The 18,837-nt window shown below is 39.4% G+C and overlaps 1 protein-coding gene across 1 annotated transcript in view; it reads right to left on the bottom strand.

Moving 5' to 3' along the window:
* LOC132064050 (phosphatidylinositol 4-kinase alpha 1) overlaps positions 1-18,837 on the bottom strand; it is a 53,459-nt gene that overhangs the window by 24,384 nt on the left and 10,238 nt on the right. Inside the window, exons 10-17 of the mRNA XM_059456911.1 lie at positions 13,334-13,492; positions 13,056-13,238; positions 12,158-12,652; positions 11,676-12,035; positions 10,747-10,961; positions 10,293-10,473; positions 9,990-10,123; positions 9,750-9,900 (exon numbers count right to left, since the gene is read on the bottom strand). Coding sequence (XP_059312894.1) covers positions 9,750-9,900; positions 9,990-10,123; positions 10,293-10,473; positions 10,747-10,961; positions 11,676-12,035; positions 12,158-12,652; positions 13,056-13,238; positions 13,334-13,492 — 1,878 coding nt within the window. The remainder of the gene's footprint in view (positions 1-9,749; positions 9,901-9,989; positions 10,124-10,292; positions 10,474-10,746; positions 10,962-11,675; positions 12,036-12,157; positions 12,653-13,055; positions 13,239-13,333; positions 13,493-18,837) is intronic.

Here is an 18,837-nt window from a genome sequence, read left to right as displayed (position 1 = left end):
AATCATCTGCAAATCAAGAAAATGGGCTCTTGAAGAGATGTTTATTTGGATGTTGTGGAGAAAAGTCAAAGGAAAAACCTACCCTAGCAGATATAAGGAGATGGTCTTCATCCAACTGGAAAAAGGCTATTGGGATAAACATCTATGAGCTATACAATGATATGTTCCTATTTGAATTCCCAAATAGACATATGGCTGAACAAACTCTCCAAGGACAATGGAGGTGGAAGAACATCTGTTTTAACCTAGAATGGTGGAGCCCATTATCAGGAAGTGTCTCAAACTCCATTGAAGTAAAGGAGACTTGGATCAGAGCAGTGGGCATTCCACTGCATTTGTGGTCACAGAAAATTTTCCAAGAAATAGGTGAAATCTGTGGGGGATGGGTGGCTAGGAGGAGACAGAACTCAAGAACCATATGAAATGGGCAAGAATCTTGGTGTCCAATGATGGTAGATTTATTCCGAGGAGGTGTCGATCAATCGTAATGGAATCACGTATTACTTCCCAATCTGGAAAGTGAGATTCAAAAAGCCGGAAAAGGAAGGAAAAACAGAGATGCTGCTGTAGATTCTGTGAAAATCAGGCAAAGCTGTTGCATGCTGGGTAAAAGGAGATGACCTCTGCAAAAAGTATAAGAATCCCAGGAAGAACCATCAGAGATGCTGCTGTAGATGCTGCTGTGAAAAATCCAGGCAAAGCTATTCCATGCTGGGTAAAAGGAGATGACCTCTGCAAAGAAGTACAAGAATCCCATCCTCCTAGGGATTCCAGAGATACGCATCACATGGGACTGTCAAATACAGTGGTTGACTTCACATCAGAGGTATCACGTGATGGGCATGTGAACAATTTAAATGAAATTTCAGGATTGGGCCGGGTATGTGAGCCCACACCTAAGAAACCTCTGAAAGTGATAAATGGGCCTGATTTTGCTGGACAAGTTATCTTTAATGACTTAACTTGTGATTATTACTTGCCCTCAACATCGTACAACAACAATTGGCACTGCATGACCATGGCTGAGCTCTCAAAACAAAAAGGAAAGCATGCATGCACACAAACTACAAAGGAAGTGAACACTTTTGCAGAAGTGGTGATGAACTTGTCTAGGGAGGTGATTGGGGAAACTTCAGAAGTGGTGGAAAAAGATGATTGGCAGATGGTGGCTGGGGAAAGTGGTGGAAAGAGGGTGGCAGAGGACCTATCTGAGATAGCAGATCTGAATCCTTTCAATGCTATTGAAAACTGGGAAGTTGAGGAGGCAGAGCCTATCCAAATTCAGCAATAGCAAACAATCATGGATAAAGAGCAAGAAGCTTCTGTTTGGGTACAGCAAAATATGAGTAAATTCAACAAAATTTTTGGGGTAGATTTCCAGGGGCATGAGGAAGAGGCTATGGAACTATTACTACAAATCGACAGCAGTAGACAAGCAAGAAGAATGGTGCAGGATTCTGAATGCAGAAAAACAAGGTTTAAAGGTGCACAAGAGCTGAAAGGTCTTGTTTCTTTTGATGTTAAATACAAGAGCAATGGGAATAGGTACAAGGGGAGAAGTATCATCCCTGTTTCTTAATGCAGTTCAAACTAGTAACATGGAATGTTAGGGGATTAAACAATAGGGACAAAAGGAGACTGGTGAGCAGTTTAGTTTTTGACTGGAGAGCAGATATCATCTGTTTTCAGGAAACTAAAATTGAGGGTGACTTTACAGAACTGGTGAAACAAATATGGGGGGAAAGATGGATTAGTTTTGCTTGTTTGGAAGCTAGTGGAACAAGAGGGGGGATTCTGTTGATGTGGGATAAAAGAGTATGGAGGGGGGATATTCTTGAAATAGGTGCTTACACTCTTAACCTGTAAGTTTGAAGCACAATTACAAAACTTCTCATGCCATATCACAGGAGTGTATGCTCCAAACTCTTATAAAGAAAGGAGACTGGTGTGGGAAGAATTAGGTTCTGTGACGGGCTTAATGGAAGGGCCATGGGCTGTTTGTGGAGATTATAATGTCACTAGGTTTATCTTAGAGAAGAAAAACTGTACTCAAAGAACCAGGGGGATGAAGGAATTTTCTGATTTCATTGAAGACCTGAACCTAATTGACCTACAGCTTGAGGATGCTACTTATATTTGGTTCAAAGGTGACAATCTAGAGATAGCTTCTAGAATTGACAGGATATTAATCTCAAAAGAGTTTGATGATAGTTTCAACAATTTGAAACAGATTCCTCTTCAAAGACTGGTTTCAGACCATATTCCAATTTCTTTACAAGGTGGTTCATGGAATAGGAGTAAAAGTTATTTTAAATTTGAAAACTGGTGGCTAGGTTCAGAGGGTTTTGTGGATAGAGTTAGGGGTTGGTGGAATTCTTTTTTTTTTTAACTTCACAGGCAAACCAGACTACATACTTGCTTGTAAATTAAAAGCTCTAAAGTCTAATCTCAAGACTTAGAGCAGAAGTGAGGATGGAAACTTGAGCTCTAAAAGAAGAAGTTTGCTAGGACAGATGGCTGAAATGGATGTAGTGCTGGAAGAAAGAGTCCTAACAGAAGAGGAATCAAACAAGAAGGCAACTTTACTTATGGAGTATAAGGAGTTGGTCAAGAATGAAGAAATATCTTGGAGACGGAAATCAAGATCACTCTGGTTAAAAGAAGGGGACAAGAACACTAAGTTCTTTCACAAAATGGCAAATGCTCACAGAAGATATAACAATATTGATCAGCTTGTGATTCAGGGAGAAACAATTGAGGAGCCAGCTAGAATTGAAGAAAATTGATTACTATCAAAAGTTGTATTCTGAGACCACACAATGGAGGCCAGCCTGTAACTTCACAAATTGCCCTACTATATCAGAGGAGGAAAAGGAGTCTTTACAAGGCAGTTTTGAAGAAAATGAAGTATTAAGATGTCTAAAATTGTGTGCAGTTGACAAAGCTCCAGGCCCTGATGGATTCACCATGGGTTTCTTCATCAAATGTTGGGAAGTAGTGAAGCATGACATAATGAACACTTTTCACAACTTCCATGAGCAAGGAGTTTTTGAGAAAAGTTTTAATGCAACTTTCATTACTCTCATGCCTAAGAAGAAAGGTGCTAAGGAACTAAGGGACTTCAGGCCTATCAGTTTGATAGGTAGTATTTATAAAATCTTTTCCAAAGTGTTGACTGAAAGAATGAAAGGGGTCATTGCAAAACTAGTGGACTCCCAGCAGATGGCCTTCATTAAGGGCAGACAAATTATGGATGCAGTGCTAGTAGCTAATGAAGCAGTAGATTCCAGGCTTAAGCAGAAGAAACCTGGAATCCTTTGCAAGTTAGATATTGAAAAAGCATATGATCATGTAAACTGGAGGTACTTACTCCAGGTTTTAGAGATGATGGGTTTTGGACAGAAATGGATCAAATTCTGCATATCAACTGCTAGTTTCTCAGTTCTGATTAATGGTTCCCCAACAGGTTTTTTTAAAGCACAAGAGGTCTCAGGCAAGGTGACCCCTTGTCACCTTTCCTATTTTTGATTGCAATGGAAGGTCTAAACAATATGATCAAGACAGCAAAGGCGAATGGATGGATAAATGGTTTTGAGGTGGCTAGAGCTGGTAATGAAAGTCTGGAGGTGACACACCTCCAATATGCAGGATCTTTTGTGATGCTGAAGAGGAGCAACTAAGGTTTTTAAGGATGATACTAGTCCTATTTGAAGGAATCTCTGGGCTGCACATTAATTGTAGGAAGAGTTTTTTGTATCCTATCAATGAAGTCCCAAACATGAAATTGTTGGCTGCAAATCTAGGTGGTGAAGTTGATACTCTGCCAACTATCTATCTGGGAATGCCCCTGGGAGCCAAATCTAATTCAACAGAGATTTGGAACAATATGATTGAAAAATGTGAAAGGAAACTAGCCCGATGGAAGAGCCAATATTTGTCCTTGGGGGGTAGAGTGACACTCATCAACTCAGTCCTTGATGCCCTACCAACATATATGATGTCTCTGTTCCCAATTCCAGCAGGGATTATCAAGAGGTTGGATAGCATTAGAAGGAAATTCCTGTGGCAAGGAAATAAAGAAAAAAAAGGATTTCGCTTGGTGAAGTGGAAAGCAGTGATTACTGGCAAGAAGAGTGGAGGACTGGGAATAAAAGATATGAAAATGCAGAGGAAAGCACTCAGAATGAAGTGGCTATGGAAGTATGCCAATGAAAATCAACTTTTATGGAGGAAAGTTATCAATGCAAAATATGAAGAGGAAGATAGCTGGATGACAAAGGAGGTTACCACACCATATGGGGTTAGTCTGTGGAGATCCATAAGAGCCTTATGAAATGAAGTTAAGTGCAACTCCAAGATCAAAGTAGTGAATGGGGTCAAAACCAGATTCTGGAAGGATAATTGGCTTGAGGCTGGTCATCTGGAAACACTGTTTCCAGATATATATAATATTGTCTTAGATCATCAAAGGACTGTGGCTGATTTGTGGACACCTCAAGGATGGAATTTCACTTTCAGAAGGCAAATCAATGATTGGGAGATACAAAGAGTGGCTGATTTTCTTAACATACTGGAACAATTTAAGGGACTTCAGGTAGGAGAGGATGTTTTTTGGTGGCTGGCGAATAAAAAAGGAGTGTTCAAAGTTAGTTCAGCCTACAGGATGATGAATCAAAGCCTACAGGATGATGAATCAATCAATTCAACAGATTACCAACTGAAACACATTTGGAGATCCAAAATCCCACATAAAGTTAGCTGCTTTGTGTGGCTTTTAGCTAAAGAAGCAGTTCTTACACAGGATAATTTGATGAAAAGGGGATAATTTTATGCTCTAGATGTTTCCTCTGTGGAGAAACAGCAGAGACAGTTAACCATTTGTTTCTACACTGTAAGTTTACACAACAGCTTTGGAGAATATTTTTAAATCTCAAAGGTATAGCCTGGACCATGCCTAGCAAGGTTTCAGAGGCTCTAAAGAGTTGGGAAGAGGCAGGATTGCAGGCAAAGGACAGAAATAGATGGAGAATTGTCCGTGCCAGCATATGGTGGGCAATATGGAAGGAGAGAAACTTCAGATGTTTTGAGAGTATAGAGAATGGAGTGCAGAAGGTCAAGTTGAATTGTATATTATTGCTTTGTTTTTGGTGTAATCAGGCTTACTCAGATGATACTATTTCCATTATTGATGTATTAGATTCAATATAGGATTAGAATAGTAGTCTCTTGGAGTACTTTTGTAGATATGGTTTCAGTACAACCTATGTATTGTTTTGTTCATATGAAATACAATACAGTTACCAATTTCAAAAAAAAAAAAACATGGCAGCTTCAAAAAGAAACATATATTTTCGGAAGATTTAATCATTCGTCTGACAGTTTTTAGTTTATTACACATTAAAAGCAGAACTAGCGATAGTCTATACGATTTTGTTTTGGATCTCTGAAGAGAAAAACTTGACTTTGACAATTTGAAATGCTAAGGCAAAGATGGCCCACTAGAACCAATCGGCAGAATTCAGGGAAATATGTGGTAAAATCAAGTATACTGTTGAAAGTAACATGTTTTCTTATTTGAAATCAGCCCAAAGAATATATTCAGACTAGGCCAAATTTAGAAGCTTTAGAAGCAAATACCCAAACTGGAGCAATAATAACATGACGAATCAGATCAGAAAAGATTGATGCAGAAAGCACAACAGGACATATTTTCAAGCATGTTAGAAACTTTTGGATGGATTAAGTGAATTGAAGGAAAATCGATTGGCTGTATATTGTCCAGGAGAATAGATTTAGAATCAGTGATCTAAGGTGTCAAAATCATCATTTTTTGATTCAGGGAATTAGTGTTATTAACAGTGTGGAGACTGCCTATATTAGTGGCTGGATTCTCCCTGGTTTTTTGTTAAGAAAACATATTGTATTAGAAAAAATGAACAAAAAGAAAGGTGTCATCCCTAAATAACATGTCTACGCAAACCCAAAATGTAAGCGAGCACCCAAGGGTGTGGCCCAGTGGTCAATGAAGTGGGTTGAACACCATGAGGTCTCAGTTTCAATTCCCAATAGAGACATAACACTAGGTGATTTCTTCCCATCTGTTCTAGCCTTGGTGGATAGATTTACCTGGTACCTATTGCTGGTGGGAAGTGGTAGGTATCCCGTGGAATTAGTCGAGGTGCGCATAAGCTGGCCTGGACACCACGGTTATCAAAAAAATAAAAATTGTAAGCAAAAAGAACTAGCTCTAAGTTCAATTTCTTTCCCAATGTTTATTTTCCATTAACTCCTTTTTCATCATTGTTGACCCTGCCTTCCAACCATCACAAGCCGCACTCTTGTTTACTGCTTCCCCTCTTTCGTATCCGGTGGTTTTCCTTGTGTTGGTTCCCAATCTCTTTGCTAACTCCTTCCGCTTGCAGCAAGAACAACCTTACCTTTCTTTATATATTAGAAGGAGAAAAAAACTTTACCTTTTCATCTCAGACCCCATGATATGCTTTTAAAAACTTCATAAATCATGTAGCTCTGCCACTGTGGTCAGATATTACCTGTTGGACCCTTACTGCAATTCGGTTATCTGATGCGTTGAACAGTTTCATCAAGAACCTGCAATGCATTCTTGGTTATCTCCATGACCAAATTTTGACCCACTATCCCCTGTTGTCATGTTTCAACTCCATCACCATATTCACTTCCCCAGGCTTTTTCTAGATTAGAGTCCTCATCTGGGACTGTGAGTACCTTTTTCCTAAAGAATCCCTCATTAAAACCAATTGAGCTTGTTGTCAGCCAGATCGTAGGTCCCCAATCATGGACATTTCAGCCATTTTGTGTGACTGTCGCTTCCTCTTTTTTCCTCATGAACCAAATATTTTTACTGCAGAAAGGCCTGTTCCAAGCAAGGAAGACGAGGAAATAGAACTTGGAGTAGAGGAAATTTTGAGGTAAAACATTTTTTGTTTGTCTGAAATACAAGGCAGCAGAATCAATAAAAACCACAGCATTGTCATCATCGTATATCATCCAGTTGTCACGTTTGAGTTCTTTACAGGTACGCACAATTACAGCGAACTTCTTGCTTCCAAGGTGAATCTATCAAATTTGATCAACCATTAACGAGTAATCCTAATGTAAACGGATCTGGTTAGGGAGAAGGATAAATAGTACTTCAAGATCCATTACATGTCCTACATCTGATACTTTGGGTCAACTTCAACTCTAGTCTTATCAAAGCAGACTTCATCAGCTCCTTGCTTTGTTAAAAAGGAGCAAAGTACTACATAAATGTTTTACAACTTGGCACCTTATCCGTGCTTATACAGATGAAGCTTACTTATCAGCAGAAGATGATATCAAGGCATAACCACCAACGATGAGTTGCAAGCACATTCTACAGGAAGCAATTTTCCTCCATCTTATTGGAAAAAATGATGTATTAAGCATCTGATCGGGTAGTATTCCCATAGTAAAAAAGCAATTTTAGTCCATTTAAAGAATCATTAACTTTCTTTAGGGTATAGAAAATTCCAATCTTCACTCAAAAGGAAAATATAATTGCACGTCTCAGTGGGGAAAAGATTTTGCCCCTGGTGAAGGTCGAAAGCAGGAGTAGAATTCAATCGAGAGAGCTTGGTGGTTGGGGGATTGATAACGATACCAAAGGGCACAACTCATTCGAGACCTTTCACACGTAGCTAAGCCAAGAAGCTCCAAGCCATGTTCATGCAAAGAGAGACTTTGGAGGCCCTTGAGGATCAACACACAGGAGTACATAACGTTTGGATGATCACTTTGTTTGCTACTCATGTGCTCAAATTGCTTGGAGTACCTCGCACTATTGTTAGTGATAGGGACTCCAAATTTCTTAGTCACTTTTGGAAGAGTCTATACACTTGGTACCAAGCTCATGTTCTCTACATCTTGTCACTCTCAAACGGATGGACAAACTGAAGTAGTGAATATGACTCTTGGGAGCATGCTTAGGTGCATGATTAGAGGAAAATCAACTTCTTGGGAGGACCATTTGTCTTTGATTGAATTTGCTTATAATAGGTCCCTCTACTCCTCTATCGGCATGACTCTGTTTGAAGTTTGTTAGGTTTTAACCCCTTGATCCCTTAACCTTAACCCCTTTGTCTAGTGATGTTGTTGTGAGTTTAGATGGGGAAAAAAAAGGGGCCGAGATAATGAAGATTCATGCTAAAGTAAAGGAAAACATAGAGAAGATCAATACCAAGGTGGCCAAAAGACAAAACCATGGGCGAGAATGCTAGATTTCCAACCCGATGATTTGGTGTGGGTTCATTTTCGAAAGGAGAGATTCCCTCAAATGAGGAAGAGGAAGTTGTGCCCAAGGGGAGATGGACCCTTCAAAGTCCTTGAGAAGATTAATGACAATGCCCACAAGATCGACTTGCCAAGTGAGTATAATGTTCACAATGTTTTCAGTGTAAGTGATCTATCTTCTTGTGTTGTAGGTGAGCCTATAGGTTTGAGGACAAATCCTTTTCAAGAAGGAGAGGATAATACGATACTAAAGGGCACAACTCATTCAAGACCTTTCACTCATAGCCAAGCCAAGGAGCTCCAAGCATTGCAAGCCATGTTCATGCAAAGAGGGGCTTTGGAGGCCCTTGAGGATCAACACGCAAGAGTATACAACGTTTTGGATGATTGCTTGGAGTGAATACGAAGGCAAAGGAGTCGAGGGCACAAAAGGTGGCTAGATCGTGGATGGAAGAGCCCATTTTGGGCTATATTTGCAAAGGCCACTTTTGGTCCTCAGTTGTAATAAAAGCCAAAGCCAGATATAGTGGCTCCTAGACTTTAGAATTTAGCTTGAACATTGATGAGAATTCTATCTCTTAGATTATAACTTAATCATGGTGAGTAGCTTTTAGTAGTGTGATTCCTTAGTTGCATATTGAACCTTTGTCCTTGATTTCACTTGAGATTACTCACTTGTGGATTCAATTGAGTTTATCTTTTGTGATTTCAATTAGTATAACTCGTGGTTGAATTTAATAGAGAAGGTTTGGTATCCAATCCCATGTTTGCTCTTAAATTCATTACCAATTGTGTCTTGCTTTTATCTTTACTTCATTGTCTTTATTTCTTGTTGATTTCTTCGAGTTTCTACTTAGGAACCCTATCAGCAGGGGCGGATTTAAAGGGTGGCAAAAAATTACACCGTCTATATAGCGTAGATTTTCTATGTTTATGTACATATATAGGTTTTGAATACCCTGAACAAATGAAAAAGGTTAGCTCAAGTGGTCCAGGAAGTTCAAAATCCTCCCCAGTGTCTCAGGTCCCGTTCCCAGGGACAACATTATAATTTATGTTTAGCTTTTGTTGTTTTTTTCGAACCCCCTGAGTGGCACTGCCTATCGGGGATTCTTTTAAGAATAAAGAATAATTAGAATGAATCATAAGGGAAATTTTTCTATTTCCTGGTCAGAGACTTTTGTTACAAAGAACAGATACCATATGACTGAAACTAGTTTTAAAGCAAAAGTTACTCGAAAATGCTTGTAGCATGATTCACATGTGCCCTTATTTTAGATGCTTTCGCATATGAGTTTCAAGAAAATGGACAAATAATGCAAGACATCATCCTTAGTCAACTTCATGTCATTTATGTTTCAAGTCTTCCGTATTCTCTCTTAAATGACGTATCATTTCAGGTACATTCAGGGTTCAATCAAGAAACTGAAGGATATAAAAAGTGGAAAGGAAAGACATACTTGCACCAACTGTGTTACTTCAGCCTTCAAATGATTATTTGTAGGAAACCTTGCGGCCAGACACAAAGCTATCCGAGGATCCACAGAAAAGGCGGTTCGAGCAAAATCGACCCATTTCTCAGAGCTGATTTTAAGACGTGAAATGGTTTCCCTGATGTAGGAAGATTTGATAATAATAATGACAACCGCATTAAAAGAGGTTAAAACAGGGAGAAGAAATAAGCAATGATCATGCATTACTTGACAGTAGGTTGTGCCCAAACATCAAGTCTGTCAGCTTCATGCTGGCATAACATCAGAAGCAATTGCTTCCGCTTCTCCCTCCCAATAGCATAGCTCTCCATTTGGCCCCAAATAGGATGGTCCTGATCTCTCTGTGAGCATCATTGAGTTAAAAGAAAAAAAAGGCACAAGGACCTCAAAACAATTGATTTGCAATTAGAGAAGAGAAACTCTCCAATGCCAAAAATATATCTTAGGCACAAAAAGTTTCTCAAATGATGTAAGAACAAAATTTCCAGCGCCTCATTATGATTATCTCACCACATCATTCAAAGAGCTTCCATTTTCGAGTGCCTGTCCTCTGGAATCAAGTTGGGGAGTATCTACTTGCTCATTCAAAAGGTGATGGACAAACATAGAAACAGACTGTGCCTCACTCAGGGCAAAGTTCTTATTCATGTCATACCATTCAGGTTGGTGAGCAAACCACCCCAGTGAAGCCCTGCAATTGAACATCACCCAAATGTTTGAATACATCAGCAAAACAGCAAAGTCCAAAATTGTAGTCTGATGTAACATATTGAATCCATTGAGATAAACTTCCATAAACAAAGAGAGAAATCTCGTGTGTGCAACTCAACATGTACTAGCAAGCTATAGGTCCGAGATGATGAGCAAAGACCTTCCACTACTCGTTTCCATGCCTGCACTCACAATGCAGGGAAACGTACTAGTGACTAGTCCAACTAAATGCAAGTCAATAAATCGACTTTACCGATATATCCTGTCTTCCAGAAGCTGAAGCCCAGCCCTAAGGTTTTGCAGATTACCCTGTGACTTGCACGAGCAAAACTTCAGCCCAAGTAGCATAAGGGTGAAAAATGTGCCAGTAGCAGCTGGGTGAGAAGAGAAGTTCCAAGGTAGTTTGGTGGTTCCTTGCAACAACCGCCCTAAAAGCAAAAGCTGTGAAACACTATCATGTCGAACGACCTGCAAAGACAAGTTTTTGGAGACAAGAAAAACCAACAACTTCAACATTTTTTTGAATTAAGAGAATCAAATGGCTGAAAGAATAATAAGGATACAAGATCAATTGAAAGCTTTTAGCAAACATTCTCAAGTGAATATAAAGGCTGCGTTTTTCACAAACACAGTTCTATTTTTTGTTTATTTGTAAATGTATGGTTTAAACCGTGTTCCATAGACAACTATTGATACCCTGGAAAAGTAGTGACTCAACAAGGCAAGAGCAAAAAATGGAAAGCCCTAACGGAATAGAGAACATCAGCATCTCAATTGTGATCAAGGTAGCAGCAAAGATCATAGTAGTTCTACCGCAGTATCACCACCTTCCAAGAAATCCAAACACAGCAAGCATTCAGCAAACCAAATACTCACCTAGATTATAGTACTCTACATAGAAACATTATTATTTCAAGAAATTGGTGGGGAACCAACGAGGGGCTTTTCTTGCAAGTGCAAGAGGATACTTGGTAAAAGTTATGCAGACTAAAATAACATGAAATAATCACACAGTGACATCTTTACCGTTGCTCCAATTAATTTTAAAAAAAGTGATGGGTCAACAACATCATCTCTAACCTAACCATTTTGGGTGGACAATACACCAGCATATGTTTGATTATTGCATTGGATCATAGGGAACAGCTAAGGGAGTGAAAGCATTAACACATTGATAATCACCTCAAACCGATCAATGAAAAATCCAAGCCATAGTCTGTGGGCCAATATTTGTTCAACAGGATCCTTCTCAGGCGGTGCTTCTGGCTCCCCCGAAACCAGGTGAGGCCTTAACTTAGCCGCAGGTCCAGAACACCTAACCTCAGACGCAAAAAGACCTCGCTTTGTGTCGACTGTCCACAACCATGCATCAACAAGCTCAGCAAGTACCAGAGAACACAATTGAGGAGCAGCAGAAACCAACCATGTCCAAATAAATACACCAGTCTCCATGGCATCAGAAGTCAATATATAAGCTGGGCACCAGCAAAGAAGACGTAAAAGTTGTGAAAAGCTTTCTACATTTGATTTAGAATCTGAACCCTGTGGACAATAGCAAATTCCGCAACATGTAAAACGGAAAACAAAACTGAAGGGGAGAAAATAGAATGTTTCATCCCAGCCTAATAAAGCAAAGACTGGTAGAAATCAGAACTTTTTTATACCAGATCAGAGAGAAGCAAAGCAGTTGCTTGAGAACAAGTTTCATGGAATGAGGACTTATCCACTTCTCCCCCTTTTTCTGCAACATTAACAAACTTCTGAAGCAGTCGGACAAACTTTGTAAGCAAAACCTCAGAAAAGGACTCAGTTTTTGGCTGCATATTTTCCACCATGTCACCAGGACCCAAAGCTGGCAGATCAAGGCTACCAATGCTCTCATATAACCTTCTCATTCCAGCAATTTCTCCAGCGTGATTGCACTTGGCAGTTGCACTGATCATACCAGTACTGAGCACCTCCAAATTAAATGCCTCTGTCAATTTTAATTTTGCTCCAGATGCTGCAGCTGCTGCAGCCATAACAGCAGGAATATTTGCTGTTTTTGTCCCTGTCCAACAATCATTTTTACCAGTACCAATTTTTATCTCGGATAAGAGAGAAACAACTTCTGCTGTAGGCTGTGATTTTTGCCAAGAGTTTGCTTTACAAAGCTTTTCCTAAAGTATGGAAAGAGAGATTATTAGCTAATAGTATGTGCAATAGAATATATAATAGGATAGGAAAAGAAGGGTAAAAGCCTGTAAATTCAGATCTTTAGGCAAATAGTATCTAAGATTTTAAACTCCAGTTACCACCAAAAATATTTACTCCTATGCAAAGAAGACAAATCGTTCACAATTTTAAGGAATAGTGATGTTTTTCCAACAAAATATATTCCGTCTACCTGTATTATAGCGGAGAAGAACCAAATGTTCATTTTGCACTCTAAGCGAAGTGCATCACTCCCTTAGAAAGAGAATATACACGAGCGATTGAGCATAGACAAATGAAGATACTTGACATATGTAATGAGGAGGAAAAAGTGTTACACAGCATTGTTTCAAAACCCATGAATGTTACCTGAAGAAGCCCCTGACTAGTACAAGGAGCCTGTGAAAGTGAAACAATTATCCATTCACGAACAGTTTTTTGGTACAAAGAGCGAATAGTAGCAACACAAGCAGGATCATTGACTACAGATGAAGGTGGATCATTGTGCACCGAAAGCAACAGTGAATCTAGACAAGAAGAATTCCACAAAATCTGCAAGCCAGTAAATTGTTCAAATGTTAACATCAATCAATGGCAAGAAGCAAATGTGACAAACTTGAGACTGGGTACAAGCGAAGAGACGCCACCTGAGGAAAGCGATCTCTTAATTGATTCAACAAGTTAACTGAGATATCTCGTATATGCTCATCCCTTTGAGACAAATTTTTTACAAGAAAACTGGCATGAGTGGACAATGTAGATTCCCTATACTCTGCTTCAGGTCCAGTCTCAGACATCCGATCCTCCTGCAGCAAGTTACTGGGATCATATGACCTTTATGTAAAAAGACAAAAAGACAAGAAATGGAAAGGGAAATGTAAAAGAAGAGGATCAGAAACTTATGTATGTTTCAAAAACTACTATCTCCATTAGCTTTTTCTTTAATAACAAAATCACTAAAAAGGTAGACCAAATAGTTGTTGACTTCCAACTGTGACGAACTTTTCCCCCTATCCATATTTTCTACATAAATTTCCTCACAATCCCCTGAAGAGTCTAGACCGAAAGAGACCACATTGTTTTTTATGAAGTAAGACATTTCATTGATGGCATTAAGAAGATGCAAAAAAGTAAAAAAGCTAATAAGTACAGAAAGAGAGTATGTCAACTCCAATTCATTACAGGCTATGCTAAGCTCAGGAGCTAACAAAGGCCAAAAAATGACCTGGGGAATTTACAGAGGATTGGTTAATCCAATTAAAAATACACAAGAGACCCTTAGTCTTAAGGGAGTGATTTGGAGTTCATATTCCATTAAAACATTTGTGATTCCTTTCTGTTAATAAAATACAAGCAGAGATCATTTTCCAGATTATGGCTTTATCAACTTTACAAGAAATCCGGCTTTCAAAGACCTTCTTAGATGACTGTGGCATGACCAAGTTGAGTCCAGAAAGTGAGTAGAACATATTCCAGGGATATGCAGCAATTGCGCAGTTGAGAAACAGGTGGCCAAAGTTGCTCGGACTCGGGTGCGGGTATCCGATACATGCACGGATACGAGTGTCGGATTTGGCAAAATCTAAATTTTAAAATTCAGGGGTGCAGATCCAGATATGGATACGGGTGTGGGGATTCGGCTAATAAAATTCAAAATTATAAAAATAGAGCTATGAAGATCCCAACTTGTTCTTTCAAGCTCTCTGGTTCTTCCCCTCAAAAGAGAAAAAGAAAGTCATTCAAGGCTTTCCACCAATTCTCCTCACAGATCGTTGCTACTGTCTATCAGAAGTGAGAACACAGAACACAACCCCTTGAATTCTTGCTTCTCTGTGTTTGGTCTGAAACATGAGGCAGCGATTATGAGACAAAAGGACTATAATATTGAAGGTATGTCATTTCCCATGTCTTAAATCTGTTTTATCTTTCATTTTGAGAAATCAAAATCTCAATTTTTCCCCCAAATATGCCCATGGACTCCCCGGTCAAAGTATCTGAAGTTGGTTGACCGTATCCAAAACATATCCCTCACCCGCACCATGTCGACACAGGTGCGACAGCAAAAATGAAGAGTTCGTGCAACTTAGCAGGTGGTTATTGGCTTCGGTATTTCTGTGACACATATAACATCTATTTACAATCTGTTTCTGTTGAGGTTGTCCTAAGTCGAGCAAATTTCATACAGTCTTGTCCATCTGAAGTAAATGACCTTAATTGCACCCTAGATTTCTAAATCAACTTCCAGGGCAGTTGTCAACTATTCCATCTTGTACATAAGATTTAGAAATCAACTTCCGAGGCCAATTATCAGCCATTTCATTTTTAGCACAAAGTAGCCTGCCTTTACTGAGTCGATTCCTTCATTTGTGTGGCCCCATTTTAGTTTTTCAATTGCCAGCTCATTGACTGTGAAGTTGTTCAACCTAGTAAGCAGGTCAAGAAGACCTTCCAATTCCCTGTCATTCACATTCCTCCTAGAAAGTTGGCTCCAAATGTTGCCATCTCTGTTCTGTGAGATGGAAGAGTCTTGATCCAAAAAATACGGAAAAGGTTAGGGTAATCCTCCATTAAAGATAAGTTGTCCAACCACCTGTCTTTCCAAAATTTGATATGAAGTTCATCGCCTACCTTAAAGGAGATGTTCTTGGAGAACTCACCCCAAAGCTTGTGAACATTCTCCCAAAGACCAACTTCATGTGGGGCATTTGATAATTTGGTACACCGATGACTTTGAGCTCCATGTTTAGCCCTTACCATCTCCTTCCAGAGAATCCTCCTTACCATATTTCCCTAGCCACTTCACTAACATACATTTACTGTGAGTAGCCAGATCACTAATGCCTAGATTGCATAGGGATTTTGGTTGTATGACTTTGGGTCATTTGACCAACTGAAGGCCCCTGTTGTTACCTTCACATAAAAAGGCAATCTTGATCTTGTCTAATGGTTTTTGCACCTTATTGGGATGGAGAAGAATTGAACGAAGTAGGTGGGAATGTTGTCCAGGACACCATTAATAAGTGTGAGCCTACCTCCCATGGGGAGATACTGTATTTGCCAAGCAGCAAGCCTTTCTCAAACTCCTTAATTATACCATTCCAGATTCCAGTTGACTTGTATTTAACACCAAAAGGGCGCCCCAGATATCTTGCTGGGAAAGAACCAATGCTACAACATAATATTCTTGCCAGCTCATTCAAATTGGGGACCATCATTAACTAGGTAGATGAAACTCTTGAGCAAGTAGATGTGTAACCTTGACAAAGATTCGTTCAGGTAAAGATCATAGGAGCTTTCGGAATCACAAAAGATTAGTGTACCATTTGTGTAAAGCAAATGAGATACCGATGGTCTTCCCAGAGTTGCAGCCTCATCGAAGCTCCGCATTTATTTGGCTTTATCAAGTATTTTGCTAAGGCCACAAAATAACGAGGAAAGGAAAGATGGGATCACATGGTCTGAGACATTTTTGCGGTGTAAGAAAACCCCACTACACAATGGATAGTTGTTGATTAGAATGGAGTATTTAACAGTGGAAAAAACGAACTTTATCCATGTCACACCCCACCCTTGGTAAGGCGTGATTGGCACCCGGCACCTTACGGAAACCGAGCGAACCAACTTATAACTTATGTTCTCTATGTCTCGAATGACAAAATAAGACTAAGGCTAGATATGAACGTAATATCATGTATAAATATATGTCCAATGAACCCACGACGCCAATATAACGACACTTTATGACCTTTCCTCCATAACTATTTTCACTTTTAAGACTTGCTAAACCTTCAAATCAACTCAACATAAGAGACAGGATGAAGAACATACCTTATACTTGAATAAATTCAGCCACCAACTTTCTTCAAGACCAAACTTACCACAACATCAAGTAGAAGCAAGAACAATCACCTTTCATGGACTAGTTTGGTGTAATCTTGTTAAATTCTTGATTTAATGGGCTATAAATGCTTGGGGGTTGTGTTGAGAAATTTCTAGGACTATTGAGAATGTAAAATCTTTGAAAAAATGGAGTTAATGGGGTTTTTATACCCCTCATAAGTCGGTTCCACCGACCCTCTCAAGTGGGACCCGTGGAAGCCATTTGGCAGCTTGGAGTCTTTATCTTAAAATGGCCATAACTCTTGATCCCGATATCGTATGAGGGCCCACGACCTATGGTTGGAAAGCCATTTCAATTATCTACAACTTTCATTTTTGGTGTGTTTCCAAATTCCAAACTTATAATAGCGATTTGGCCCCTCCAAGTCAGATCATCCGAAAAACGTATCCTTAAACCATCCTTTTGGAGGGCTTATGCACATATTTGGCTTAAGGGTCCTTCTTAAGACTTGTTCAACTTCCCATGTACTACTCATATCACTTTTCATATGTCCTTTATAAAACTCCGACATGTGGGCCACACCTTATCTTACGGTTACGAGGGCTGTTCATCAAGTAATGTGTTAACTGATTTACTCCATACGGTCTCCAATATTCTTATACTCAGATCATATAATCTTCATCCCTAATCCTTGCATAACTTTGCTCTCCCTTGAGCTCATACAAAGCCGTCTACAGTCTTGGTAACGCAAAATTTTCCGGGGTGTAACATCCCTCCCCCCTTAGAAACATTTGTCCTCGAATGTTTAAACTAGTCTTGTACTCCGTCCCTGATCCCATTCTCTGGTACATGCCCTTATCGAGTCATTCTTCCCGTTAACATATCGCATTTAAGCGTACCATCGCCATAACAGGTCTCCATTGGTTATTTACTCGCTCTTTCCTACGCTTACTTCTGTCCTTCCCAAAATCTTGTCGTCCATTCCCCGACTTTTAACCTGTTTAAATCCGCTCATACCCTTCATAGCCTTCTACTGAATTTACTAACATCATAGGTTTACAAACCTTTGTCCCTTTCTTGTAGCTAATCTCTTTGCTCTTGAAACTCATAAGTCGGAAAACATGCTTCTGAAGAAATCACTAACATACCTGGATACCGAACCACGGCGCTTTCCGGCCTCTTAACTGAGGTGCGAACCAATTATGACCTCATGTACTCCAATAGCTCATATCTTCCTCATTTTTACCTTCATCGACCTTTAAATCTCATAACTTGCCTCTTGATACTCTCGTAACCCTCGCAAGGATCAGGGACGAAGATTATATGATCTGAGTATAAGAATATATACATATATATATATATATATATATGGAATAAATCAGTTAACACGTTACTTGATGAACAGCCTTCGTAACCGTAAGATAAGGTGGGGCTCACATGTCGGAGTTTTATAAAGGATATATGAAAAGTGATATGAGTAGTACATAGGAAGTTGAGCAAGTCTTAAGAAGGACCCTTAAGCCGAATATGTGCATAAGCCCTCCAAAAGAATGGTTTAAGGATACGTTTTCGGATGATCTGACTTGGAGGGGCCAAAACGCTATTATAAGTTTGGAATTGGAGACACACCAAAAATCAAAGTTGTAGATAATTGAAATAGCTTTCCAACCATAGGTCGTGAGCCCTGGGCCCTCATACGATATCGGGATCAAGAGTTATGGCCATTTTAAGATAAAGACTCCAAGCTGCCAAATGGCTTCCGCGGGTCCCACTTGAGAAGGCCGGTGGAACCGACTTATGAGGGGTATAAATACCCCATTAACTCCATTTTTCAAAGATTTTACATTCTCAATAGTCCTAGAAACTTCTCAACACAACCCCCAAGCATTTATAGCCCATTAAATCAAGAATTTAACAATATTACACCAAACTAGTCCATGAAAGGTGATTGTTCTTGCTTCTACTTGATGTTGTGGTAAGTTTGGTCTTGAAGAAAGTTGGTGTGGCTGAATTTATTCAATTTTAAGGTATGTTCTTTATCCAATCTCTTATGTTGAGTTGATTTGAAGGCTTAGCAAGTCTTAAAAGTGAAAATAGTTATGGAGGAAAGGTCATAAAGTGTCGTTATATTGGCGTCGTGGGTTCATTGGACATATATTTATACATGATATTACGTTCATATCTAGCCTTAGTCTTATTTTGTCATTCGAGACATAGAGAACACAAGTTATAAGTTGGTTCGCTCGGTTTCCGTAAGGTGCCGGGTGCCAATCACGCCTTACCAAGGGTGGGGTGTGACAATCCACTCCA

Source organism: Lycium ferocissimum, chromosome 7 (genome assembly GCF_029784015.1).
Source record: "Lycium ferocissimum isolate CSIRO_LF1 chromosome 7, AGI_CSIRO_Lferr_CH_V1, whole genome shotgun sequence".
Lineage (NCBI taxonomy): Eukaryota > Viridiplantae > Streptophyta > Magnoliopsida > Solanales > Solanaceae > Lycium > Lycium ferocissimum.
Note: the sequence above shows the minus strand (reverse complement) of the source record. Positions and strands in the feature narration are given on the sequence as shown.